This window comes from Merops nubicus, unplaced genomic scaffold (genome assembly GCF_000691845.1).
Source record: "Merops nubicus isolate BGI_N331 unplaced genomic scaffold, ASM69184v1 scaffold23036, whole genome shotgun sequence".
NCBI lineage: Eukaryota > Metazoa > Chordata > Aves > Coraciiformes > Meropidae > Merops > Merops nubicus.
The window spans coordinates 1-27,207 of NW_008613252.1; the positions used below are offsets into that span (position 1 = coordinate 1).

Below are 27,207 nucleotides of genomic sequence, written 5' to 3' on the forward strand. Positions count from 1 at the left end.
GGCCGGGCCGTGCCTGCAGAGCCGGCTCCCTCCGGAGGGCATCGCGGGCATCGCACGGGACAGCGAGCACAGCTCGGGAACACGCGCGCTGGGGAAAAATGCATTGGCGTTGTAAAGCAAAGATTTGATCTTTGAAGCTCAGAGGCGTAAATAAGGGCGGGCTGTAATCTGTGAGTCAGAATTTGAAGATCATCAGTCCGCAAGAATTCGTCCACTGCTATAAGCAGGTATTACAAAGAGTCCAGTATCCTAGTGTAGCACCTTGTGTGCGTGTATGGATGTAACTTTTTTTTACACAGAGGCAGTTTTTTCCTTTCTTCGTTTAATTATTCTGATTCCACTGATCAGTAAGCTATTTAATTTACATGAGTGGCTGACAGAACTAGATGGAAGTGATCGTACCCTAAGTTTTCTGTTACTGGCCATTATCCTGAGCACAGCGTGTGCTTATAAAATATGCTCTCTATTAAAGAGAGTCACTCATTGTCTGTGGGAATCTGGTGTATCGGGGGTTGCTGATCTCCAAGAATAGTACTTCATGCCTTTTTTTTTTTTTTTTTTTTTTTTTCCCCCTCAGAATGTTGTACACACATTCAATGCAAAAAGCAAGAGCTGGTTTTGAAGATACACATGAATTTTGAAAAACATGGACATGGCCCATATACACTATATGTACATGTACAGGTTTGCTTTCAAATGTCCTCTTCCCTTCAGGAAGTCTGTGTGAAGTACTGTATGTGTTGCATATGCCAGAAAAATGCACTCATTCCCCCCATTAATAGAAATGACCTATTATAAATTTACCAAAGATACCATAGATTTATAAATTGGCCACATATGTCTGTGTAATATATTTATTCTATCACATTTCATAGCATTTCTCTTTTATGAAATTCAGCCTTGAGTATGTCACATATGTTTTGCATATATGTGCAATAGTCAGCCAAGTATATCCAAGTAAAGTATGATAAATGTGTTCTTTCCATATGGGAAATTAAATGTTTTTCCAGATTTTAAAAAAAAAAAAAAAAAAAAGTTTATGAAGAGCAGCCTATACAAAATAATTACAATAAATCACTCACTTCTATTTAGGTTAAAATTATAAATTTCAACTAGCAGCAAAGTGATTAAGACCAAAGCCAGAAAAATCATATTTAGCACCTAATTCTATGAGGAGGTAGAGCAGCATAAAGGGCAAGAGAATATATTAATCTCAAAGTTGGCTGCTACGTGGTGCAACATCCCATAAGCTTGCATAGCCGCTTCCAGCCTGTGCTCCAGAGGGGCTCTGCACTGATGAAGGGCAGCCTCTCGTCTCCTCCACGAGAGGAATGGCTCATGCAGTGTGCCTCACGGAGAAAGCAAGCGCCCTTTAAGGGCTGGCCTAGCCTGAGTCCTAGTACAGACTTCTGTAGTTCCTGTAGGAACAGCTCTTAGCAGTCATTGGTAGATGGAGCAGGAAAGGAAGGGTATGTTCTCCTGCACCCAGAGCCACTCCGCAGTCAGTCCTGGTGCCTAGCGCAGCCGCTGTCTGGGCAGGGGGGCAGCAGCCAGCTGCTACCGCTTGTCCTGCACCTGCCTCTCCCAGGGTGCCCAGGTACCCAGACCAAGGGCCTTGGGCTGCATCTGTAAACTGCAGAAGGAAGTTAAAACTGAATAAACAACTTCAGTAAGTAAAACTTACCGAAGCGCCTTCGTGTGAGGTGTTGGTTTGCACTATTGGTTTTTCACTGGTTTTAGCCTGGCTGGTGGACACGGGCTTTCTGTTTGCCTTTTCGCCCTGGTTGCTCAGTGCCCCAACTGTCCCTGGTGCCAGGGCAGAGCCCTTGGTGCCCCAGCCTGCCCTTGGGCAGGGCAGTGTGCTCCAGAGCCAGCGCAGGGAGCCTAGGGCGAGGGCGAGGCCGTCCTGTTCCAATCATCTTCAAAGGGCAGGGCCGGGCTGGGGAGAGGGGAGTGCAGCCGCCCTCCTCCCTGCCTGATTTCATGTGAGCACGGCCTTACACATTTCTTTTATTTCAGCAAACATGAAGCGAGTCTTTCATTCTAGTCCCCTTTCCTTCTTGTAGTCAACTACTTCAAACCAGATGGGTTCAAGAGATAAAACTATAAAGACTCCATGTCTCTATTTAGCGTGATGCCAAGTCTGCATGCCATCAAAATATCTGAGGAAAAAAAATCTGAAAAGACGATATTCACCACAAGTAGTATGTTAAAAGCAGCCTAGATGCTGTTCTGTGAACAAAATGTATCCATGAGTTACTGATTTCGTTAACAGCAATTATTTTTGTTATCATCAAGGCAAATACTATGCCCACATTCTCTGTACTCTGTGGGCCCAATGTACCAACCTTCCTGCCTGCCTATGTCAGAAGAGGTTTATAGCAAGCAGTACCAAGGGTGCCTGGAAAAATGTACCTTTGCATCCATGAGGTGCCAGAGCCCTGGAGCAGAATAATGGCTCAGCACTAACATCCTCCCAAGGTTCCCTTATCTGGACATAACTGGGATCAATCATCCAGCAGCTGGTAGGAAAGCAAGATCATGGCTATCCAGAAAGTGTCAAAGGATTTCTATAGGGTTTTTGCTGCCCTAATTTATGTATACTGTGAATAAAAACTATAAGGAAACAGCATTCAGCTGTAATCTCAATGCAATGGACAGCTTTTTTTTTTTTTTTAAATTAAAACTTCAAATGATAATAACAGTTATAATTATTTCTTTTTCAATGCTATGCCATTCTCCTGTAAAGATGTAGTCAGTACTGCTCTGAGATGGTTCTGCTGCAGTGCATGTGGCTGCTTCATGACCTCAGTCCCTCCCACTGCTATCTATCTGCAGTGGCACTGGAACATTTTGGCATTAGGACTGTCCATAGTAGAGAAATAAATATATTCTTCTCTGGGTGAGCACAGGCTTAATGGAGGTGTACAGGTTGTGGTTCACAGGATCTTCTAGTGTTCCAACAAAACCTTTATAAAGGGATGCTGAGGAGGTAAAAGCAAATACTTCTGAAACTGAAACAAGCTGGTGGACAGTCTGAAAAGACAGACCTGTCACCATATGCTTACCTTAGGTACTTTTCCTCCCCGCCATCCTTTTCCCATATGGAATCTAGCACCTCGCTGGCAGTGCTTTGCTGCAAGGCCCTTTGTGCTTTCCAGAATCTTTATATTACCTAGCTTACAGGAGCAAGTTGCTGCTTTTTTTTGATTTGTGCCCTCACCTCCCTGTTTCCTCCTCTTATAATAGCACATTGCAAATCAAATTCCTCTCAGATAACTCAGAAGAAAGCAGCACACAGTAATGATGGTAGAACACACAGATATATTTCATACCCTGAGCAGAACATTCACAACAGAGAGATTATGTTGCTATGGTCCCAACTACATGGTTTAAATGTCTAAGTTTTTGTGATCGATTGAAGTGGAATAAACCACAATTTACCTTCTCAGACCACACTAAATGTATTTGGGGGTGTGTATCACTACTAAATATATTTGGGAGGCTGTCACTACTCAGGAACAGAATTCTTAATAGGCTGAATAAATGCAGCTGATAACTTTAAATATGCATTGGGGAGCAGATGGCTCAAGCCAAACAGACTTGTTATTTTGTGGTGTTTGGTAAGGGGTGGTGGTAAATAAAAGCATACAACAGAATGGCTGTGTGACTAACTGGCCCACACACTGGCTGCTGGTCACCTTCGACCAAAAGGGATGAGTATGTGGTAAGGTCAGAGAACCAAGGAATTCGGTATCCAGTATATGGCTGCTTGCCCCACACTGACTTTGATGTTGTTGGCAGGTTTTACAACCGTTATGCTTCAATTTAAGTCTGTTTGAAAAGTTACATTTCTATCTGATACTGCAGACATGGGCTGGGGGGTGGGGTAATGGGTGTGTGCGCCCACTTAACTTCATACCGAGATCCTTGAATTGCCAAAAAACCCCAGTATGATCTTCATTCTGGATAGTTTTCTTCACGTTATAGAAGAAACATCCAGCATACCCCAGAACAGTAGATTGAACACAGACAGGTTTGCTTGGAAATCTAGTAGCCAGACCCAGGCTGGAATTTCAGAATACTAGAAGCATGATAAAACCCCCTGTATCTTCTCCCTTAGTCATTACCACCACTTTCTTGGTAGCACACTGGTCATGCTTAAACATCAAACTTTGTGTCTCAGCATCGCTGTAACATTGTCTAGCATTAATCCAGGCAGTCGTGCCATGTTTTATGTAATGATCCATACTTTCACACCACAGACACACAGCCAGAAGAGGAAACACATTGATTTAGCGCTCAGTAATCCTGGTTTAATCCCCAGTCCTTTGGTTTACATCACTAACATGGCTCCTGCGGTAGTCAGCATTCTATCTTTGTTCTTGGCAAACTGAATTAAAGGAAAGATTTATTAATTTGTAAGTTGGCTTCATAGATGCATCTTAAATGTGCTAAACCCCAAAGCAGTCCAGAAGCCAGTGCTGACTTAACCATAAAAATCTGCTCTTTTAAATCAAACCTTTGCAATAATCCAAATCAAGCTGCAGAGAGTAATTTATTGGCTTACTGAAGTAATAGCATTGTATAGGGCTAAACTTAACAACAGTCTCATTGCAGGCCCTCAGCCTATTTCCTTTTTCACTCACTGCTACAAATACAATTAATCTCTTCTTTCCTTGCTCATCCGTACCTAGGGCTGCAATGCTTTATGGCTCATGTACTGATAAGAGAAAGGGGTTGGAACTAATGGATTCATTTGAAAAAAATGTTAGGGGGTCAGAGATCACCATTCATTCCAGTGGTGATAAATATTCCATGTAATTGCTGCACAAATGCTAGTGTTTGGGATTTATTTCTATTAGTTTATGAATGCTGGTTGCTTTCTTCCCTTTCACTGTGCCAAAGACAGATATTCTCAGGAAGAAGCCTTTTGTAATAATTTAGCTGTCATCACCTTCACTCCTGAATCCTTTAGGCCAGGTACAGGCTAGCCCTGTTCCTTTCTGGCAGGTGAGATTCCAGAGCTAACTCCAGCAGCTTAAGGTGGCTCTCCATTCGCAGCCTTTCGGCTAGCAAGTCACCTGGAATCTCCAGTGATAACCATGCTCATGTTACAATTTTAAAGTGCTTTATTTTTTTTAATTTTTTAAATTTTTTTTTAGAAAAACATAGTTGTTAATTTCCTAGATGCAATCAGACAACTGTGTTTTACAGTCTAGAGCAATATAGACTGTTCTTCCTGCTGGAAATCTTTCTACTTTGGGGGACTCCAGGCCAGTTCCTTAAGCAAATAAACTTTTAGAAGCCTGTAATTCACATTCAAACTATGGCATTTAGGCTCAACTCTAAATCAAATGTAGTCTGGTTGCTCATTTCAAGGAAAAGATAATGTGGGGGGGGGAAAAAATCCTTTTACAGAGTATTTAAATAAAATAGTAGTGATGTAAAGTGTTAATGAATTAATTGTTGCAATGTGCAGAAGTATCCCATAGACAATACTTTGGTAGTGGGAAATAAGTAAGGATGGGAAAGGTCTGTTCTTGCAATGTGTCCTTCCTGAAGCTGATAAAACTCTTCACCTCTGTGTGTGCCTGCTAGTGAGATTACAGATGCAGTTCATGCCCACATTTTCAAATTGTGCTTACATGAATGAGTTTATTTTTAAATTTACCTAGTCAGACAAATATAACTATTTAACCTGCAGCAAAGGGCAGTAAGTTAGATGTGAAGGCTCACAGTAATCTTTAGAGTAGCTGCCAAAAGACCTATTAGTAAATCTAAACATCCCTTGGAAAGCTCCATAATTACTTTAGACACTGACATTGTCAGTAAATGGCATTTTTTTCACAGAAGAGAGTATACTCAGAGTTCCTAACTTTAAGGCTCCATTGTAGTAGCACGCTTACTGCTACCAGTCCTCATCGTGGGGTAGTAAGCCATTCTTCCTAGAAGGCCACCACTGTGCCGGTATCACAGTATTGGCATCAGAAATTACTCCCTACAGCAGATGCAAGAGGCACAGCTGCCATTAAAGACACATTTCGTGTACTGCTATGGGACCTGGGGCCTAGAACTGGATGGGGGTGGCTGTGAACCAGCCCACCTGCCAGCACCAGAGCCAAGCTGCAGCAGTGCCTTGGAGCATTAGGTGCTCTGAACTGACATTCCAAACAAGGACTGTGCTGAGCAGGGACCTGCACAGAAAGGCTGCAGGAATTTGCATCTTAGTCCCTGCTCCAGTCTTGAAACTGGCTTCTCATGGTTTACAGTACTCTCTGGTGGCCCAGCTGCCTTCTCCTGTCAAAATGCTGAGAAGAGAGAGCGATTGCTTCTCTATCAGGAACAGGTTTGGCCCTTCTCATTTCCTACCATAACCATTTGCCCAAGATGGGCAAACCTGGACTTCCTTTCCATTTCTGCTGGATGAGCATTAAATCTACAGCTCAACGTTGTGGAAACTGCCCCACAGTCTTGGCTGCTGTTTGCTGCCATGGAGAAGGGGAATGCTTGCACCCTCCAGGCCACTGCAGAGCAGCTGTCAAGTCCATTGGGAAGAAGGGCAAAAAAGGAACTGTTGATAGCTGGGGTGCACAGCTGAGTGAGGAAACTGTGAGCTCACGACGTGGGGGCTGACTGTGTGTCTTCATGGTTAGGGGTTGGTTTTGCGTCTTTTTTATTTATTTATTTAAATTGACAACCTGCAGAAGCACAAATTTTGCTCAGAAGCTGAGCTTGTTGGGTTCCAGCACTGAACAGTCCCATGCCTTTTGTAGCAGGGGTCCCAAGAAGGTGTTCCTGGCCTTGATCACTGCAAAACAATGGTAGCAGCTGTGCTTCATACCCTATGCCTCAGAGCTGAGGGGGGGGGTAAAGTGCTGATTTTTGACACAGGACACCTAGACCTGTGCTTGAGGAAATATAGAGCTCTGTTTTTCACCTTCCAGGACAGCTCCCAGCCACTACCTTGACAGTGATTTTTAGGCCACGGGCATTCATGATCTCTCACTTCAAGGCTGTTGATTGAAAAGGTGCAGTGATTACACAGGTTAAAGCACAGGGCAGGGCTTTCTCTTGAGCAGAGGGAGAATTTAACTTATCAGCTAAGTGGAGAGTAGACTAAAGCCCAAGCATGTATCCATTGGGTTATAGCCTTTCAAAAATTAAGTGTGAAATTGTTCTCGTTCAGCAGAATTTCACTAAATTCTGTTTTAAGAGCTTAACAGCACTACTCAAATGGCAGACACCAACCTCAAGGCTGCCTGACAAGCTTCATGCACAATGTAATATGAGCCAGGCCAGACAAAAGGAGATCTTTTCACAAACTCTTTATGATGAGTCCCTGGACCACACATGACAACGCTTCTGTATTTGTTTGTTTGCTTAGCTACGTTGATTTGCCCCTACTTTGAGAAAAAGGACAAAAAAAGAAAAAAAAAGCAACAGGTGTGTGAAGAAGGACCCTGTCTCATTCCATAAGGCTGCTGGCTGGAGCCTCTTGCAGGTAGCTCCTGCTCTGTGTGGGAGGTGGATGATGGGCGGAGATGGAGCACTTACTGACTATGCAACTCTGTCTGGTAGATGTAATGAACACCAGCACCTCCCCTTGACTCAGGAACACTCAAAATCAGGCTTCAACTTTCAATTGCAATGGGATCCTCCACACAGCTACCAAATAGTGAAGAAATAATCAAAGAAATGCATTATTTAGTGTCATTACGCTCCACTATGTGTAAGGCCAAGTTTTATTTAGAAAAGCTTGGCAACAGCATCCTGTTTCTGTGTTTTAATAGAAAGTACATCACGTTTGGTGCTTAAAACTTAAGCAAAACTAAAGACACTTAAAACTTAAGCCAACACTATTCTCTGCCTGTAAAGCACAGCTGGATAGCAGACCCAGAACTTAAGTTGCTTGTGTGTTTTCCCTGAAATAATTTCTGTAGTGATTTGATGTTGCTGTTCCCTAGAATTCTGGTGACTTTTTCTTTGATGTCCAGCTCCATACAGAGGCAGAAATAAGTATTTCCAATATCGTATCAACAGTGCACAGCCTGGGCACAAAACACTTCAGTTTGTAAAGCTGAGTTCTAGTTTCCAGGCCACCTTCTTTTAATGAACTTGCCCTTGCTAACTGCTTCAGTGGGACAGTTGTAACTGCAACACTGTGACTGAACACAAGAGCAAGGTGTCTATGAACAGACTGTTGTGTGTCTAATATGCTTTAAAAGAATGCAAATGCTGCTTCAGGAGTCAAACAAAAAAAAAAAAATCCATGAATGAAGTTCAGCCTCCACAGCTGTAGAGATGCCAAGTTAATGGAGCCCTTTGCAGGGTGTGTGAATCTATCCACACGATTCCCCTGCATGTTACTGGGAGCTGTGTGGCTGAGCCCCAGACTTGCCATGCTGGAACCAACCCCCAACTCTCCAAGGAGAAAGGTGCTAATTGGATTGCTGAGTTTAAATCCTTCAGCTAGTCAGTCTATGGAAAGGATTTAGCACTGGCTCTGTAAAAGCTTTACATAGCTTTACAGTGCAATGCAGGGGAAGATTTTTTTTCCCCCTTTCTTTCTTGTGATTAATTGTGAGGCTTGAGGTGACAGGAGACATAATGAAATTCATAAATGCCAAAGGCCGTCCCTAGTCACATTCCTGGCTGTTGGTTTAAGTTAGAAACTGACAGAAGTGTGAACAAATCAAGGTTGCTCTGATAGCCTTTCAGTTACTGGGAAGAAAAAGTAACTGACAATGAGAAACCACTGGAGGTGGTTTAATGGGTATAAATTTTCAAGAAAGAGTGATATTTTACACTGATGCAGATTCTTGGATACATAAATGAGTTAAAACCAGATGGATTCTGCCCCCACCACAGGCTGAGGGATTCCAGTCCTTTTTCAAAAAGAAGATAATTGGCACAACTTATTTAAGCAACCTGCCAAAGAAAAGCTATTGCAAAACCTGTAGCAGAACTCAAAGTGACTTGTTCTGTGTCTTCGTTTGTGACTGGCCTTGCTCTGCTTGATATAAATTTTAAAAATCCACTTCTATGGAAAACAAAACTTGCAGTTCAAACAGGCAGCATAAGAATTAACCTCAGACTCTCGCTTCAGCTTGGAAATACATTCTACTACTTCCCCACATCCAGGTTTGAATTACAGTGTAAAGAATTGCTTCACCTATCCTGTTTTCCTAGTCCATGACGGTGAAGAACATGTCATGTCTGAGTATATATTGACCAGATACTGATGCGGTGGTCTTTTGAGCCAGCTGCCAGCAGTCTCTCATGGGGGTTTTTGTGATCTGAGAAGGACACACAATGGACACTTGATGTGTGGTAGTCCAACACTGCCAAGGGCTTCAGTTTCTTCCAGCCAAAGATCCTGATGCGGTGATCCCACCCTGCTGTTGCTAAAATCTTCTTGTCTTGACGGATGGTGATATCGGATATGCCAGCGTTGACAAGTTTGTGTGTTTTGCAAACCTGTGTGAGAAAGTTATACATGAGGTCTAATTGTTTAAAAAAGAAGGAAAAAGGAACCTTCTGGGATTTTAGGAGGTACAGTGCCCGCCCATAGGCACTGGTATCACACAGCTCGTATGGAGCTTTTCACCACATGGTGGATGATGCCTTAGTTATAGACAGAGATGGAAAAGACCAGTTAAAGCTATTTATATTCTGTCACTAGTGAAGCTCTGAGTCAGGATTGTGAGAACCAGACTAAACAGCTTTGTTCTCCCAGCTATTCTTGCATGAGCTGCAACATTCAGAGCTATGGCCATGTATTTTCCCTGCTTCTGCAACATTCCCATGTTGTGAGATTCTAGGCTGATGTTTAAACTACCTGCTACTTATTTCTACTACTGTGGCCCCCTCACAAAAACCCCAATAAGCTGTGGTAGCATTTAACACAGTCTTGAGAAAGGAATGCTTCCAGGAATTAGGTTACAGTGTCAGGAAATCTGTATTTCTAGTACTCCTTCCCAAGAGACATTTATTTACACCAAATTCCAAGAAGGGGATTATGACCAAGTTATTGATTTCAATCTTGGAAGCCTTTTGTTACTGTTTGGAGACTACTGGGGCACAAGTTTCTGAGGGGCACAATTAAACTGGAAGACATTTAGCTTCCTTCAGGAGGCACTAGGGCTGCACAGGAGTTTTCACTTCACTGACATGATTTTCCCCTGAAGTACAGAGGAGAAGCTCAGTCTAACACACTTTTGCTGTTCCCACCTCAGGTAACATGCATTACTCAGCAGCCTGCCTCTGAAGCACGCAGTATATGCACCAGTGCATGTGTGTGTGTTGAAACAGCCCAGCTTTTGTCACAGTGTGGAAAACATCTTTTGAGTGTTTGCTGACCTTGAAGTGCTGTTATTTATAAGCAGAACTGGAAATTATGTGTCAATGTCACCATCTACTTAAGACTGTTGCTGCAGCTATCTTGTACAAAAGTTTACTGTTGGTGCATGTTTTACTAGACTGTGTGTTGTCTGCTGTTTCTCTGAGGTGGGAAGGGGTTGACAAGAGTATTACATATGAGTAGCTTTCCTCCTCAAAGGACATGCCATGACGCATAGTCAGTACACGATTATAAAGAATATTTTCATTGCAGATAATCTGAACTATAATTCTGGATGTAGAAAATAAACTCCAGAAGTGCTGGTCAAAGCTGACTTGAGACACAGCTGAACACAGCTTGGAATCTTACAGGCACAAGCCTATAAGCAATTATTTTTCAACTACGTAACAGCTGCTTCCCTCGAAGCACGAAAGATGTGCACTCAATGACAAAAAGGGCTAACTGAAACCTGACATGCTTCTTGCATGCTCCATATATTCCTCTTTGCAACAGGACTGACAAATGGGGCTACGGGCAGTTCAGAGCAGAGGACAGCAAGCTCTGCCCCGTGCTGGTGAGCAGCAGGAGGCTGTCTGTGGGGCTGCCACTGCCACCCCTCTGCTTGGTGCCGCGGCTGCAGCCGGATCTCTGCTGGCACAGGTGGGCTGGCGAGGGGAGGGTCTGCTACTTACATCACCGGCCTGGTACATGGAAAATGGGGCCTCATGCTGTAACTGAGATTATTAGCTAATGGCTATAACCAATCCTAGGTGTGGTGCTTCCCATCCTGACTGTCAATTACGTGGGCAAGATCCATACAGCAAAATTAGGGCGACTGGGAGAAACTGCCTGTCATCAAGCAAGCTGCGACTTGAAACTGAAGCCTATAATGGTGATGCCTTTTGGCTATGGAACATGAGGGAACAGTGGGCATTTCTGCATGAGCTGCACACACAAGAGGCAAGAGAGAAAAAACAACGTGGAACAACTTGCTCCAGGTAGATGCAGCCAGGTGAAGTTCTAGTGCCAGGATTTGTGCCATCCAGTCACTTATGGGCAACTACTGTAGTCAAACACATGCCAGCATCATTTCCTAACCAGCAAACCAGCTTGTAATTAAGGAAACAAAGAGGTAAAACCAGGTGAGCGGCTCTTAGCCAGTCATGACCAAGGACACTTGCAGCTACTAGCAGATGGATTAAGAAATTTTGACATGCTGAGGCCAACAGACATCCATCTCTCCTTCCCTCCTTAACAAATGCCATCTATGATTTCCCTCTCCTACACCCAAATCATGTCTTCAAGCCCTATCCTAATTAGAGAAATAGCCAAGATAGCAGTAGCCTCAGCTCTAGCATTTGAGGGAAAAGCCTCAGCAGTCCAATCAACAAAACTTTTGCACTTACTTACATTACAGCTTATAGAAATTTTTTCTTGTCATATATAAAGGAGCTTCTGTGATTATCAGATTTCTTAGTTCTGCTTTATTTATTCACCTGTAGAAGCTGTTTACCTCCTACATTCTACCACAAACATCATCACATAATTACACTATCTCATCCAAATCAGAAGGCTCATAACCAATCCAAGTCATTTGCTGACAATGATGATTTCAGCAACTTTCTTGTAGAAGACAATACACCAAACTTTCCCCATAGCAATAAACTATGAAGTTACCTTCATCATCTATTCATTGACACACTGGAACATTGCCACTTAAAACAGAGCTGAAGTACCATCATTGCGTCATTATTTCTCCAACGGCAGATAGCTATGCACCACATTTACTTATTAAAACCTCTTAGAATAAAAATAATGTGCCACTGAGTGGTTTTCCAACATCCACCATTACCTCAGGTACCTGGAATGTCAGGGGAAAAAAAATCCCCATCTGGTTTATATTATTAATGCAATAGTGGAAAAAAACCCTTAATCTAAGTCCTTGACAATCTCTAGCGCTCATGTGAAAGACGCATTTTATTAGGGTGTTCACACTACGGATGAAGCACAGAAACTTTACTTCCAGTTTATCATAATACTTGGCATTTAATTTTCTTCTGAGAAAAGCTAGTGTCTCTCTGTGTGACGGGCTGAAGATGTAACTAATCCTACATCTCCTAGGAATGTGAGTACCCAGTGGAAAACAATACCTGGAATAGTTCAGGTGAACAACTATTTTTTCCTGTGAGTCCTATCTGTTGTCCTCCATTACAGTTAACTCAGAACTGAAATGTGCTGTGGAGAAAAATATTTTCTTTGAATTTAGGAAAAGGTATGCTATAATTAATATGAAGAAACAGCTTCCTCTCCAGCATCAGAGTGTTTGAAACTTTAAGAAGCCTGTCATGATGTCAGATTTCGGACACCTTGGCCTTAGAAAACTAGTCTCAATACCAAGTTTCTTACTGAGACTTACCTGCTCACCTTCTGTCTCCCTGAGCTAAGGACACTAGGTGCAGATGTGTGCCAATAGTGACAGGAAGGCCAGGGCAGGGGGAGGGCAAACATGACAAAAAACCCCAAACCTTGACAATTGTGTATCAGACTGGTTAAAACTCTTTCTATCACGTTGGCTTAGAACACCTTTGCTGCTTATTCAGCCTAGAGTGCCTCTCCACGTCAGATTGCTTGCTACAGTCCAGAGGTTCTCCTTGGTGAGTGCTGTGTCCTTCAAACTCCCTCTCAGCCTCACTGACAGTACATGCACTGGGGTCCTAGTGCCCAGCCCCTCTGTACAGGCTTGTTCTGTGGTGATGCCTCACAGAGTATACAGCCCGGGTGACGAGTCACCGTCGGAGGTCCAAGCACTTGCTTTTCTTTCTATAGCACCATTCAGAAGACAGCATTAGCTTCCCACACCACCTGAAAAAGATCCAGCTCTCTTCTCAAGGATGATATGGGGGCACACTTGGGCTGGTTCAGGTCCTCTTCATTGTGTGTTCAGGAGGCAACTGACACTTTAAAAAAGGTTCAAGCACTCAGCAGTGGAGAGACTATGCATAGGCCATTTTAATTTTCCTGAGCCTTTATTTATGCACTTCATTTCCACACCTAGTTAAAACCTACTTAACCCCTTGGCACTGTTGGAACACTTGCTAAAGTTGTCTAGATTAAGCAATATTTATTACCATTCACTAGCATAGCCTGAACTAGTGATTATGAGACCTCCTTCTAAACTAGGTATGCACAGCTCAGACACAAACCAATATATCCAATTATTTTCCTTGTCTCCAGCTAGGGCTCTGAAGGTGCCAGAGAAGCCCATTGCCTGAACCTCATGTGCTCTTGTTGCTAGCTGGGCTACTCCTACTCTTTTTATTCGTGAAGTATTTAACTGAATATTTCTGTCCTTCCCACAGTGTAAAGAAAGCTCTATAGACTCAAGCAGAGCCTTTGGAAAAGCAATCCTTTGTTTCTCATTTTTATAACTCATTTATAATGTTTAGGATATTCTGAGAGCTGGATACTGCTAACGTGATAAATGAAGATACAGAGGCAATGGCTTGAGTAATGCTAGGCTTGTGTGCCTGTTGCAACTTTGGTAAAACCAGAAACATGTGAGAGAGGTTTTTTTTTCTTTTTTTAAATCCTCACCATCTTTTGCTAAGTCTAGTCACATAGCACAGACATTCTAACCAGTCTGTGATTAATTAGCCAGAGATCTGCAACAACTCCTCTTCATGACTAAATATTTTTTTAGTCTATCAAACTGTTAGTGCAAAGTGGGATAAATGACACTAGAGGGCCAATGATCCTGACCTGTAGGTTCTGTTGCTCATTGAGGCTCCAGATGCTAAGCACCTTTTCAGATGAGCCTGAGATCCCCTTGGCCTTCTCCGAGTCAAAGTCAAGGCTCATCACTGGCTCCTGGTGGCAAACAAGTTGGCTCAATGCTTTTCCCATTGTCAAATTCCAAAGGACCACTGATCCATCTTCATAGCCAGCCAGAAGCAAAGGTTGTGAATCACAGTTGAGCTGATGAAGGGAAAAGTAAAATGGTTTGAGAAATAAACAGTCTGTTAGGAAAATTATCATCCCCAGGTAGGTTTCAGTCCAAGCACCAAGAAAAGAAAAGTGAAAAGTTTAGAAGTCTGAATGTCCAATCTTGATAGTCCATCTACTTACAAAAAGCATTACTAGGTAAATGCTGACATGTACTTAAAGGTTTTATATCTACACATAAAATCCTATGTTTTATGTATCTAGTATGCATTTAACATATACATGTAAATATATATATATACACACACATACTCACACACATAAAGAGAATTTCTTTCTAAAAATTCACACTATTGCCCTCCCCAACATCTGAAAAAAGGCTGCCTGAGGTTTTCAGAAGCTTTACTTCATGGCCTGAACTTTGTTTGCGCTCCTTAAAAAAATTACTTTGAGCAATTGAGTTACTATCAGCCTATGAAACCTGTGTGGACACTGAAAGAAGTGCCCTGCTTAAAGATTCCAGTTTCACATTGCCAAGCGTAGGGTTACACACAGGGATCATTTACCCAAGTGCACCACAGTGCTTAAAGGTAAACACTGAACCTCTCCTCAGGAATCTCTGGGTGAGTCACCAAGGGGTTAACGGGTGCCCCAGTCCCACTGTAACCAATTGAAAGCTACTTTGATTAATGATGTCACAGGCCAAAGGGCATGGCACCCTGGGCAGACACCTAATTTATTTAAGCCTCTGAAATAACTCAAAGAACGGAACATTACTGGATTACATGTCACACTTAAGGAAAATATTCATCATTGCTCCAGCCAAAAGACTAATGACCCTGTAAGCAGTAACTGGTTATGTGAGTGAAGATGCAAATCCCTAATGAAAAACAACTAAAAACCAGGCATCTGTTAATGCCAGTTATTTATTTCATAGGAGAAGAAACACCAAAATAGACATTGGGATTACAAGCACCTCATGCAGGCACATCTAAGAAATGTATCTGATAGAGCTCTGTCCGAACACCGTCTGATCCTACAGGAGTCATTTGCCTGGTATTCAATTAAAAATAAAGGTAATGGACATTTATAAAGAACTAATTTTTACTGACATCACGTTATTGAATGAGGTTCTTCAAACCTGCTGGCTGTCAACATCATGAAATAAACTTGTGGTGGCCAAAACTCACTGCCTCTAATGAATGGTCCAGACTATTCGCCCACTGGTTATTATTTCTTCGGGGGGGATTTAAACTAGCAAGAGATGGGTGGTCTAGGTAATAAACTTGAGGCTGAGTAAAAGCCTCATGCTCTTTCTCAGATTTATTCAGCCTGAAGAAGTGTTTAAATGAGGAATGGATCTCACTGAGCCGGGAAGAAAATTGCCCCTTAAAAGAAGGAAACTGTGGGGAAATCCCCTACATCATCTTTCCGAACAGGCCTGTGCCCCTCCTGGGATCCTCCAGGAGCCTCATTCCTTGCTTTAAGTTCCCTTTTCCTTTGAAAAGGTAGGGAGCATGCTCTGGCCGGAAAAGCCCACAAAAGAAGGTGTCTCATAATGCCCAGAACCATGCACAATTTTTCTGTCAAATTTTTGGCTTGCTAAAACAATAAAACATCAGAGCAACAAATGTATGTCAAATGTATGTGAATTAATATTAACTAATCTGGTATTTTGTATGGAGTGTACCTACTTTTTAATATCAGTGGAAAGATAAAAAAAAAAAAAAATGAAATAAAGATTCCAGATTTTATTTATATTTAATAAAAGGTAAAACTCTCAAAGAAAAACAACCTATTCCAAAGGTGCTTCAGTTAAGTTTAAAAAAGCCCCCAATTTGGGCATAACCCCACCACGCTCCTAATTATTTGTACTGCTCTTCCCTGAGCAGGTACAGCTGTCGTTATCCAATGGATGGGCAGCTCCTCTGCCTGGCTCCAAACAGCATGGCCAGATTTTCGTAGGTGCTCATACCCCACATTCAGATAAGAGAGACAGGTGAGTGCTCAGCATTATGGGAAACAGCCAAGCAAAAAAAATATCTTATCTTGGATGAATAGTTTGCAAGTGAGATCTAAGATTGGTCTTTTCAAAAAAATAGTATTGTTTTCAATGAAATGAAGGTCTCCCACTCTGCTTCTTCCTGACTTACCCTAACCATATGAAGTGTAGTATTTCAATGAGTACTTGAACTTACACAATAAAAGCTATTGAAAGACCAGGGGAGCTCTCAGTCTGACACCTGGACTCACCAAACAGTGTTTCACAACAGCCTATTTATTTCAGTTCCTAATAATGGACACTTCTAGTGAAAAGTCTTCACCATTCATGTTGTTTCAGTGGAAAAATTAAATTATAAATCATTGTTCTTCCTAAGCAGAACATTCAGTTGTTGGATTTGGATAACTGTCAAGGAAGGAAGAGAAGGTGATTTGCTGTCAGCTCCGAAGGAATAATTGCTATAGTTTATATAAAGTAATAACTCTGCGTTTCCAGTTTCTACATGTATTATTCCTGTTGAATTATTTTGTTTGCACCATTACGCAACATGATGCCTTCCCCAAGGAGTACAAAAAATTTAAGGAAAGACTATCCTTACTCCTGCAAATCCTACTCCACCCAATTAGTAATAGCAGGAAGGTGTGAAGCCGAAGGGACAACGTATTTAAGAATATGAACCTTCACAAGGGAAAACCCCATTGAACGAACTAGTACGTTTAAGGACATACCTAGTAAAATGGGTGGAAAAATAAAGCTCCAGAACAACAACAACAAAAAAAAAAAAATAAAAAGCTGAAAGCTTTTTAACTGCTTAGGAGAAGCCTGTGAGGCTCAAATCTACAAGCCTCACCTAAGCCTCAATTTCCTTGTGCTCTATAGTAAAGTTTCTAATGCATGCTGCTGGTGGTAAGGTGGGTTGTTTCCCTGGTATGTGAACTGCTTTTACTGGCATGCAGAAAAATATGATGATACATGGCTGCAACCCCCCAGACTCTTGCTGGACAACAATAACCCTGAGCATGCTTCTGTCAGACCATCATATGGCTTTCTCCACGTCAGCTTCTGTTTCAGCTTGTTAATTTGCTGTGCCATAAGCAACATCAAATAGTCACTTAGGCAATGTTGCCTGGGAGCGACGGGCTGGGGAGTGCTCATCTCCCAGGTATGCCCACACTGCCCAGCACAGCAAGGCACAGAGGCATCCTCTACTCAGGAAGGGCTGCAGCTGGGTTAGCTCCTGTTCTTCTGCTTTTATGGTTATGGGGTTACTCAATGAGCCACTTCCAGTGAAACCACAAAACAGAACACAGAGCATCGCTTTGGTACACCACAGGTAATTGTTTGCCCAGAAGAGTATCCTCCTCCCCCGTGCTTTTAAACCAAGTTGCAAACATTTGTAAAAGAGCAAATACAGCTGTGAGACTGCAAGGGATTATCTATCCTTGCCTGTTGCAGTCTAGGAAGTTGTGGTGACCTCCCAAAGCCAGAATTTGCATGGAATAATTTACCTCTCCAGATTTCCCGTCCTCTGCTTTATCCCCACTGGCAACAAAATTAAGAATTACATAAATTAAGACTCTGCACCTGCTCTGCTTCCCAGAGGAATAGCAATATTAATGCATGTAGAAAATATGGCAAGACAGAGGACTTTTCATACAGGCAACAAAATTTTCAGCACTGAATATTTCCTCAGTTATCTTAATCTTATTAAAAATGTTCAGAAGACAGAAAGCCCCATTCATTTCACTGAGTACTGAACATTGATTACATTTTTAGGAGAAACTTTCTGTTTAATAAAAGCCTAAACAGTCTATTTAATTTTCCTTCTCCTTTTTTTTCCCCTGATTTTTAATTACAGCGTGCAATTTGAACTGTGGCCTCTCCTACTTTTGTCTGAAGTCAGCAACTGAATTCATCTGAACTTCAGCTGGTTCAGGACATTGAGTGAAGACACTAAGGCCTCAAATTCACAACTGATTGATAACTTTTTCAACTGAAACAACTGCTCAGATGAACCTTCAGGAATACCACACTTGAAATCAGCTCGGATAGTACTACAGGTCTGTAACAGTATGTGGTCAGGGGGTTAAAATGGGAATCAGCTTTGCCATCAACTCTTTGGAGATTTGGAGCCAGTCACCTAAATGCCTTGTTCCTTCCACTGTCACCTTTTTATTTGTATTACTTGCCTTCACTGTTGGTGCTCCATAAACATGACTTGCTGGCTAATCTGCCAGTGTGGCTTTTTTTTTCATTAACTGCTTTTATTTACCTTTTTGTCCAAAGTCAGTACCACTGTAAATATTTTGTTCCTACTATATGTCTGGAATAGAAATGTTCACAGGGTGCTTCCTTGTCCTGAGGGCACTGAAGTGAAGGTAACCTGCCATTAAAGTCACTGTTTTGAAGTAACCCAATCGCTTCTCATCATTCATGATGCAGTGAGAAACCATATCAAACAACTGGCTTTGGTAAGTCACTCATTTTCTTCCCGATGGATGCAAAAACTGTATCTATCCTAAGGATACAAAGCTTTCCCTGAGCATTTGCAAATCTTCCATTAAAGCTTGGAAAGCTCTGAAAGTTACATTAAGGATGTTCACAAATCTTTCCCCCCTTTAATAGTATAATTACTTGATTGGTTTGATAATAAATCAAAATCCAAGTGAAGAAAGATTCATGTGCTTCATATAAAATGAATCACAGGGAAAACATTTCACAATTAGCAGGCGCTCTTGCCTTACCTGCCATAACTTCAGACACATGGGCATGCCCAGCTTGGCACCCACCTCTGGCTTCAAGGTACAGACTGACGTCTTGGATGGCAGCTCCAAAACCTGAACCTGACATCAGGAAAACAAGAGTATTTGGTCAGGCTCCAGGTCAAAATTCTGCTATTAAAAACACAAGTCTTTTAAGGTGATTAAGGCTAGTAGAAGCTCTTCCAGTAAAAACTGTCTGGAGGAAACTGAGGAATGCATGTTAAGTTAGAGCTGTAGGGGAATCTACAGCTATCTAAATAAATGCATTGTTTTAGGAAAGGCCAGACAAAACTGCTAGAATGAACACATCCTCTTCTTCCACTCTTCTGTTTAATCCATATTATAGTATTCTTTCCATACAGGAGATGACATTGCACACACACTAGCTGATATTGCAGACTGCTTAATCTGAAACCCCTTCCCTACTTCCTCTCCCTTTCCCCTTTTTCCATCTCTGTTGCTATTTTTTTTTTGTTATATTCACTTGTGGACACTTGTGTTGTCTCCCCTGTTCTGTCACAGTAACACAGAGCTTGTGTGGAAATATAGGCAATATATATTATCTAGAGGTGGATTTTTTACTTTCTATCTGCCTGCACTAACAAAAGAAAACCCAGAATTATTTGCGAATGCAGGCTGGAGCAGTGACTGCAAACAGGGAGCTGTAGCCTCTGTTGTCTAACCCTGCTCTGGACAGAGTGTCCAACACCTGCTCTCTATCTGCACAGCAGCTCCCAGTGTGCTTGCACGGACGGTAATGAAATATGGAATATTTTTTTGTTTTAAAAATTATTATTATCCTTTAGGATTGGGTAAGTCTTTCCCCTGCCAAGGAAGTAACTCATGTCCACCTCAGGATGATGGCAGGCAAGATCAGGGGAGTCTGCCTTTGTAATTTGTTGCTGGAAGGTTTCGAGTCTCTTCACTGACACAGAAGTGCCTCACTCTGGGCTGATTCTCAAGCCTGCAACTACAGAGAAACAGAAGGTCTTAGGTATGAAAAACTGCTGGTGTTTCTCAAATGTACACTTAACGGGAAAGGTGATGCTGTGGTTGAACCCCAGCAGCTAAGCCCCACCTAGCCTCTCACTCGCTCCCCCTGGTGTGGGGGAGAACTGCAAGAGCACAAGTGAGAAAACGTGTGGGTTGAGATAAAGACAGTTTAATAGGTGAAGCTGTGCACACCAGCAGGACTATATTCACTGCTTCCCATGGGCAGGCAGGTGTTCAACCATCTCCAGAAGAGCTGAGCTCCATCACATGTAATGGGAAGACAAATGCTACCACTCTGAATGCAGCCCCTTCCTCCTCCCTCCCCCAGCTTTACACGCTGAGCATGACGCCAGACAGTCATGTGTCTCGCCCCCAGCTTCTCTGACACTCCTGGCCTACTTGCTAGTGGGGCAGTGTGAGAAGCAGAAAGGGCCTTGACTGTGGTAAGCGCTGCTCAGCAGCAACCAAAACATCCCTGTGTTATCAACCCTGTTCCCAGCACAAATACAAAACACAGCCCCATACTGGCTACTGTGAAGAAAATTTACTCTACCCCAGCCAAAACCATCACAGGTGATATTTTATTTTAATTAACCAAGCAATGGTCTGCATTATTTTGTAAAATTAGAAGACTTCAAACATTTGATAAATCCAGCACCACCAGCCATTCTAGGCTCTGTCAGAATCTGCAAAAGCCCAGCAGTGCTGTTGGACAGCCTGAGCCATGCGAATTTCCTTGTCTGAGATGAGGTATTACACAAATATGGCTCCTCTGGGACTCATCAATCAAGACCACGGCAGCTGCGATGGTTTCCAATCCCATACCTTTAGTTCAAAGCTTGCCAGAACATCTTCCTATTTCTAGAGGTTGTCAGCCAGCCTGCCAAAAGCCAGCTGCACTCTAGGACCACAGGCTGACAATGTACTGAACACAACACACTGAGTGCTTTCTAAAGCCACTTCGCCATGGTGCAGGAAACTGTTCTCCAGATTTGGGGAATGGAGATTACAGCAAAAAGCCATCCAATGTGTAGGCCAAACCGATGAATAGAGTGAAGTCTGATCATCTGGGAATTCTGGCTCTTTGGAGCTACACTCTTAACAAAAGATGCTTTTCTCTTGGCAACTTTTTGCTATCAATGTAGCAACCAAGTTAGCTATTGCAGGAAATGGGCTATAAGTATGAAGATGACCTGCTCTCATCTTGCATCTTTCATCACTGGCTCTCCAAAGGGCATTGCCTCCTAGACAGGACTGGAATGGCAACTTTTACATAGTAAGGAAGGATAAGTGTGCTGTGATTCTATGACAAATACACTTCTGCAGGTTAAAAGAAAAAAAAAAAAACAGACAGCAAAAACCTTCTTCACTTTACCTTGATTGAAAATGAACAAACTGGTACAAGGGCTACAGCTGGGCTTGCAAATGACAAAGAAAAGCACAAAGAGGAGATCAGCTTTTTGCAGAAGACAGGCAGGTAAGAGCTGCCTGGCTAGATTGACAGTTACAGAGACTGTCTGCATTAGAGACAACTAAGCCTTAGAAATAAATACTATTTCATATATTTTGACAACTGTAACTTAAAACTTGAAGTTCTGTGTTTATATTGGTTTTGCTTAATAGGAGAAAGATTTGCCTTTGCCTGAGGTTAATAGTGTTCCTGGGTGGCTAAAACTGGCCACAAGGAAACACACCCTTTTTCTTTTTCACATTAATAAAGCTTTTAACATGTTTCTGGCAAATTGGCAAGAAAAGTGCGTGTAACTCATAATTGGTGATTTAAATGCAATCATGAACAAATAAATGCTTGTTCAGATCTCATTATTTATGGACTGAACCTGCTTTAAGACAAAATTACTCTTTTTTTGGGCACCAGCCAAGCATAAACACTTATTAAGTCTTAATTTTAATCATAAGCTGCAAATGTACTCTGTCTCACACAGTGCTGCCTATTTGGAAGCACTATATATATTAGGGAGCTTATGCGAATTTATTGAAACCTGACACAGTTCTAATGTAGAGGTTCATATACAGAGTGGAACTCTTTTACCTCAGGAGACAGCAAATCATTATCAGTTTGCAGGACCCAAGCAACAAATGAAAATAAACCAGAGATGAGTTGTGAGAGACACTGGAGTAAATGTCTTCTTTTTTGATCAGATGATTATTTAATTCTTCATTACCAGAATGTGTGTGTGTATTCTTTGCCCAACACAGAAACCCTTCTCTCTGGCTGACATAAGAATGCACTTGTCAAATTTGTTTAACTTAAATACTATTGAGCACTGCTGTAAAATGGAGAGTTTTCTTTGTTTGATCAGAACAAGGTATGGGACTTAGATTGGCTACATTTACTGGTACAGTGATTGTGTCTACAGGCTCAGTTCTGTAAAAGGCTGATCATTCTGGCTGTGAGCCAACAAGTACTTATATACATGCTTAACTTTTGAATAATAAAAAGTTCACATTTTCCTGCAATACAGAGACACCATTGCCATTTATTACTTTGTATATAAAATATGCCACTTTCAGTTTCAAGATACCCATCCTGTAGTCCAGAAAATCATGTGACCTTTTATGTTCATAAACAATTTGCAATTAGCTACAATATTTCTTTTCGTATTCATGCCACTTTTTTTTTTTTTTTCATATTCTTGGTATTTTGATGTCAAGTATTTAAAATAATTAATTTTTATGTGATGACCTCAGAGAAAAGAAAAAAATATATGATTTCTACAAAGCACAAGTGGAAATTGCCAACAAAGCTGTCAATCAATGACTGCTGTGATAATGAGCATTAGACGTGGACTTACCCAGTAGGAACTGAAATGGACCCTACAATTATCTCCCACTGGGCAAAACTCTGGCTGCTAATAGCAATTCAACTATTTCCAGCCAAAGTACCAGTTAGAGCATTAGCCTGAGGTGAAAGACCACTTATCACATTACAAATCACCTGTGCCTCCCTTTCTCTCACCAAACGTGACTTTCAGACGAGTACCTCCATCTGACAACAGACTTTCTGACCACTAGTTCCCCAGAAGGACTCTTGTTCCCCTTTAACAGTATTCAGCAGCACCAGAAGAGTTTTCATAACTCCTGCATATGAAAGACCAGCACCAGCTGCAAATAAATGCCAGACAAATCTTGGGTTGGTAACCTTGTTATTAGAGCATGAGTTATACAATTCACTCATCTTTCTAGCAGGTAACAGTAGTCATTAGAACCCTCAGAGGTTCCTTGTGCTGCCCTCCCTTGAGCTATTTGAGAGCAATGATGTTCACCCTTCTGAACTATCTCATTTGAGAACCAAGTTTCCCAAGCAAAAGGAAAAGAGACACTTCCTACCTCCTCCAGGGCTTTGGCTGCCATGGCCATTAGCCAGCGTCCTTGTGCCACCTCTAACAGAGAGCATCTGCAGAATCCCACATTCTCCGTGAAGACAGAATCCGTCACTGAGGTCCGTCCCTCTGCTAAATCCCACAAGCAGATTCTCTGGTCACGACCCTGGCTGTCAGAGTAAAACAAGTTACCCCTAAGCAGCAGGTCTGAAAAGCCAGACTTCCTGCAGGTCAGCATCTCAAAGTTGGGTCTTTAACATGCAGCAAAGGAGTGAGGTTAGAACAGCTTCTGTGGGGGTGTTAATTGGGTCTTTCACAAAACGTGTGGAGACTGGCTATCCCTGAGACCACCACTCTTCTGCTGACTGCAGAACTGGCCAGCTGGCTCAAAAGCTACTGGGAGGAGGGAGGACCTGAGAGTCAGTCAGACACACTGCAGTCACAGTTAGCCATGCTGCCTTGTGAAGAGGCTGCATCAAACACAGTTATGCTATCTTTATATTTATGAAGTCCCATGAGTATTTGGACATATTCATAATAAAAATAATTTCATCTGATTAGATCTAATTTAAAAAGAAACAGAAGTATGCAGAGAGTAATGCATTTAGTGCTTTCACTCTAGCAATGAAATAGAAACGTCAGGTGTGTTGACAGCTGAAAGACAAACAGCAAGACAACAAAGACCACATCAAGGATAAATAAAAAGATACAGTTAATTCAGCAGTCAACTTCCCACAGCCACAGGGAGAGCACAGAAGACTGTTACAACCATGTATGCACGGAGACACAACAGGAGAGGGTCTGGCAGTGCAGTGAGTAGCAGGAGTTAAACAGTGAAATGCTGTGGTTAAAACATCCAAATGCCGAGAGCCAGCGGCTGCGTCACTGATGCACCAGTGCAGCTCAGGCAGGGACCTCTCTGAACCTCTCTGTCCCACAGAAAAGTCTGTGTGCTGGCCCGAGGAGGCCAGACAAAGGGCACAGCATTAATTGCTACCTATTTACGTGATCCCACTGGTGCCAGAGCAAAGTCCCACTGTGGAGAACCTTCCAATCCAGAGATCGCCATTACAGAGGCGCAGGATATGTGCCCTCGTGTTATCACCTGGGACAAGGAGTCATCAAAAATCCCTTATCCATTGCTTATTTTAATTAGCAGCATCACCTGATGGAAGTGTGAAATGAAAACAAAGGTAGATGCAAATACACAGACTGTTGGGACTTCTTCAACATCAACACAGAAACTCTCATATGCTGTTCAGATGACTGACAAACTGGCAAAACATTTATAGCACTGGGCATACAAACAATGTGGTACTGCAAGAAATTCTTGTGATTTAGCTTTAGAACAGAGAAACAAAAAATACAGGTAACTGCTGTCCAAAAATTGTACTGCTATACGAACTGCTACAAATACACAACAAAAATAGAGGTATGGAAAAACTCTATAATTATACAAACAGTGTTTCTTCAATATGATTTTTATAGGGAGAGTGTTGATAATGGTACTTAAGCAGATAACAAATATAAATGCTAATGAGTTCCACTGTATATTATAAGAGATGTCTTCTCTAGATAAACACGTCAGAACACCTCCTAGTCATACAGACACTTTGGCATCCACACTAGATCACCTGTCTAATCCAAAGTACACAAATCTTCCCAACCTTCCCTTGCTAAATAAGACCAGGAGATATTTTGCAACAAAGCAAAGGCATGCAACTCAGCATTCTTGCTCATTTTCAGTCTTCCATTTTCCATCTCCAATTTTCCACTTCCTTCCTTACCTTTTCTCCCTACCCCTCTATTTATAAACTATATAAATTCTGATTTTCCTTAATAATCAGCTGTGAAGCATGTGCCAACTCAGTGCAGTAATAAAGACACTACGGACCCCACGTTGTTGGGATGTCATCAAATATGTATCATAAATAAATTAATCATATAATATTTTTTCAATTTTTTTTCTATAATTTTCCTGTATTTTTGTACTTCTGTACATTTCCATATGTGCTGGAGAGACTTTCAGTGACTCCAGAAATAAGTGATTCCTTTTTTTTTTCTGCCTCTTTTTTTTTTGTTTTCCTCCTCAGCCATCACAGAAACAAGAATAACATCAGCGTTTTTTGCCTGCTCTGCTAACCTGAGGAGTCTGTCTTTACTACCCATTGTCTCCACACAGTAGACAGATTGTTCTTCATGGCCATCCAGTGCTGTGTCCACTCTGTGTGTTTGCAGGTTCCAGACATGGATAAGCCCATTCTCAGACCTGGCAGTAAGAAGAGATACTTTTAGTGTGACCCCTGTGGACAAGACAGACTGATACTTTTTTTTTTTCCCCCCCACAAAACTGAAGCTGTATGTACAAAGATAACACACCCACCATTCACCAACCATCCACTTTGTTGTTTTCTCTAGATACAATTTACCTAAATAATACACTGTGTTTTAAACGGAACTGTCCGAGCGATGCTCAGCTCAGCCAGAATCCCCAGTTTACTTACCCAGAGAAAAGAAGGGGGACATCAGACCCTTCGCCTCGGCAGGAAAAATGCAGCGTGTGGACTGCAGCCCCGGCACCTCTGAGAACAAACTGCGGGTCTGGGGGTGGCAGAGCCATCTGAGCAAAGAAGACACAGATATCATACAGAGTAAAGCAGCCTGAAGTGAAATTACAATGTGAAATACAGTCTGATCAGGACATTTTCTTTTCCTAGTCACTTTCCTCTTTGAATTATCATTACTGGATGTTATTTCTGTCTGCTTTACAGTTCGGTGTAAAGTATTTCCCCAACATTGACTGACCAACAGCTGTTAAATTGCTTTTTGCTGCATTCCTTTCTAAGCAAGGTAAGTGCTGAGCTGCCCATGTGTAGGCACCCCTTGTGCACTTGTAAATACAAAATTGTTCAGCTGTTCTCCCTGCTGCAAAAAGGAAGAACTACAAAATACAAGAAACTGGATACCCGTAATTTCAGTGGGCAAGCAATTTATCATTCCACTTAGCCCCCTTGGCAAGTCTTTCCCCTTCCTTCCCATAAAAATACTACTTCTGTGCTTTCCACTCACAACCATTTACAGGAAATCATTGCAGTGAACATACCAACTGAAAAGAATTTCAGATGAAATTAGTTATGATAACTTTTATAGAAGAATCACATTACTCCCAAGTTTTTGAATTTTTGGTTCCAAGCATGGTTACTTGAAAAAAAAGAAATGGGATATTTCATACTAACTTAGTGACTACTGTGTTAAACATCTTATTCCAAGGGGTTTGTATTCCCCAAAAGATCAAAGACAGACGGATGCTTTCAGCTCCATGTCATTGGTTCACAGGCAGGCTGAGTCAGCAAAGACCAGGACAAGCATTCGGGGAAGCACACTGCCCGTCTAACCTGGGCAATGGGATGGACAATTCCTTGTGCACTCGCAGGGACAGCTGCTCTGATCTGATGAGGCACACTCCCACCGAGCTGACACCTTCAAGTGTTTCCATCCACATGAACACATTTGCAGGTAGTTGTGCACAAGCACCAAAGAAGGACACGGACAACTTTTATGTGTCCTGATCTGCTGCAAATGACCTTCTAGACCTGTGCTGAGACAAGGTAACCAGCAGCCTCTTTGACTGTAACTGCAATTTGCAATTCATTGGAAAATACATTATAATATGCATTGTTATAATGCAGAAATATAGGAAAAGTTTTTACTGTTCTATCTGCGACATTACTAGCCATGCTTGTGCTTCTGCTTCTTCCTTTCTGACCTGGCCTCACAGAGCAAAGGACAGTTTTTGCCACTACACGTGTCAGTTCTCATCACTCT

At 42.0% G+C, this 27,207-nt stretch overlaps 1 protein-coding gene across 1 annotated transcript; it reads right to left on the reverse strand.

Moving 5' to 3' along the window:
• Positions 1-9,010: 9,010 nt before the first annotated feature.
• Positions 9,011-26,002, reverse strand: GNB1L (guanine nucleotide binding protein (G protein), beta polypeptide 1-like). Its single transcript, XM_008941852.1, has 6 exons — positions 25,887-26,002; positions 25,526-25,651; positions 23,390-23,552; positions 19,031-19,129; positions 14,102-14,317; positions 9,011-9,480 (listed from the first exon to the last, which is right to left on the reverse strand). Exons 1-6 carry the CDS (start codon positions 26,000-26,002, stop codon positions 9,214-9,216), a joined length of 987 nt encoding a protein of 328 aa, XP_008940100.1. The 3' UTR covers positions 9,011-9,213.
• Between the last annotated feature and the right edge of the window lie 1,205 nt (positions 26,003-27,207).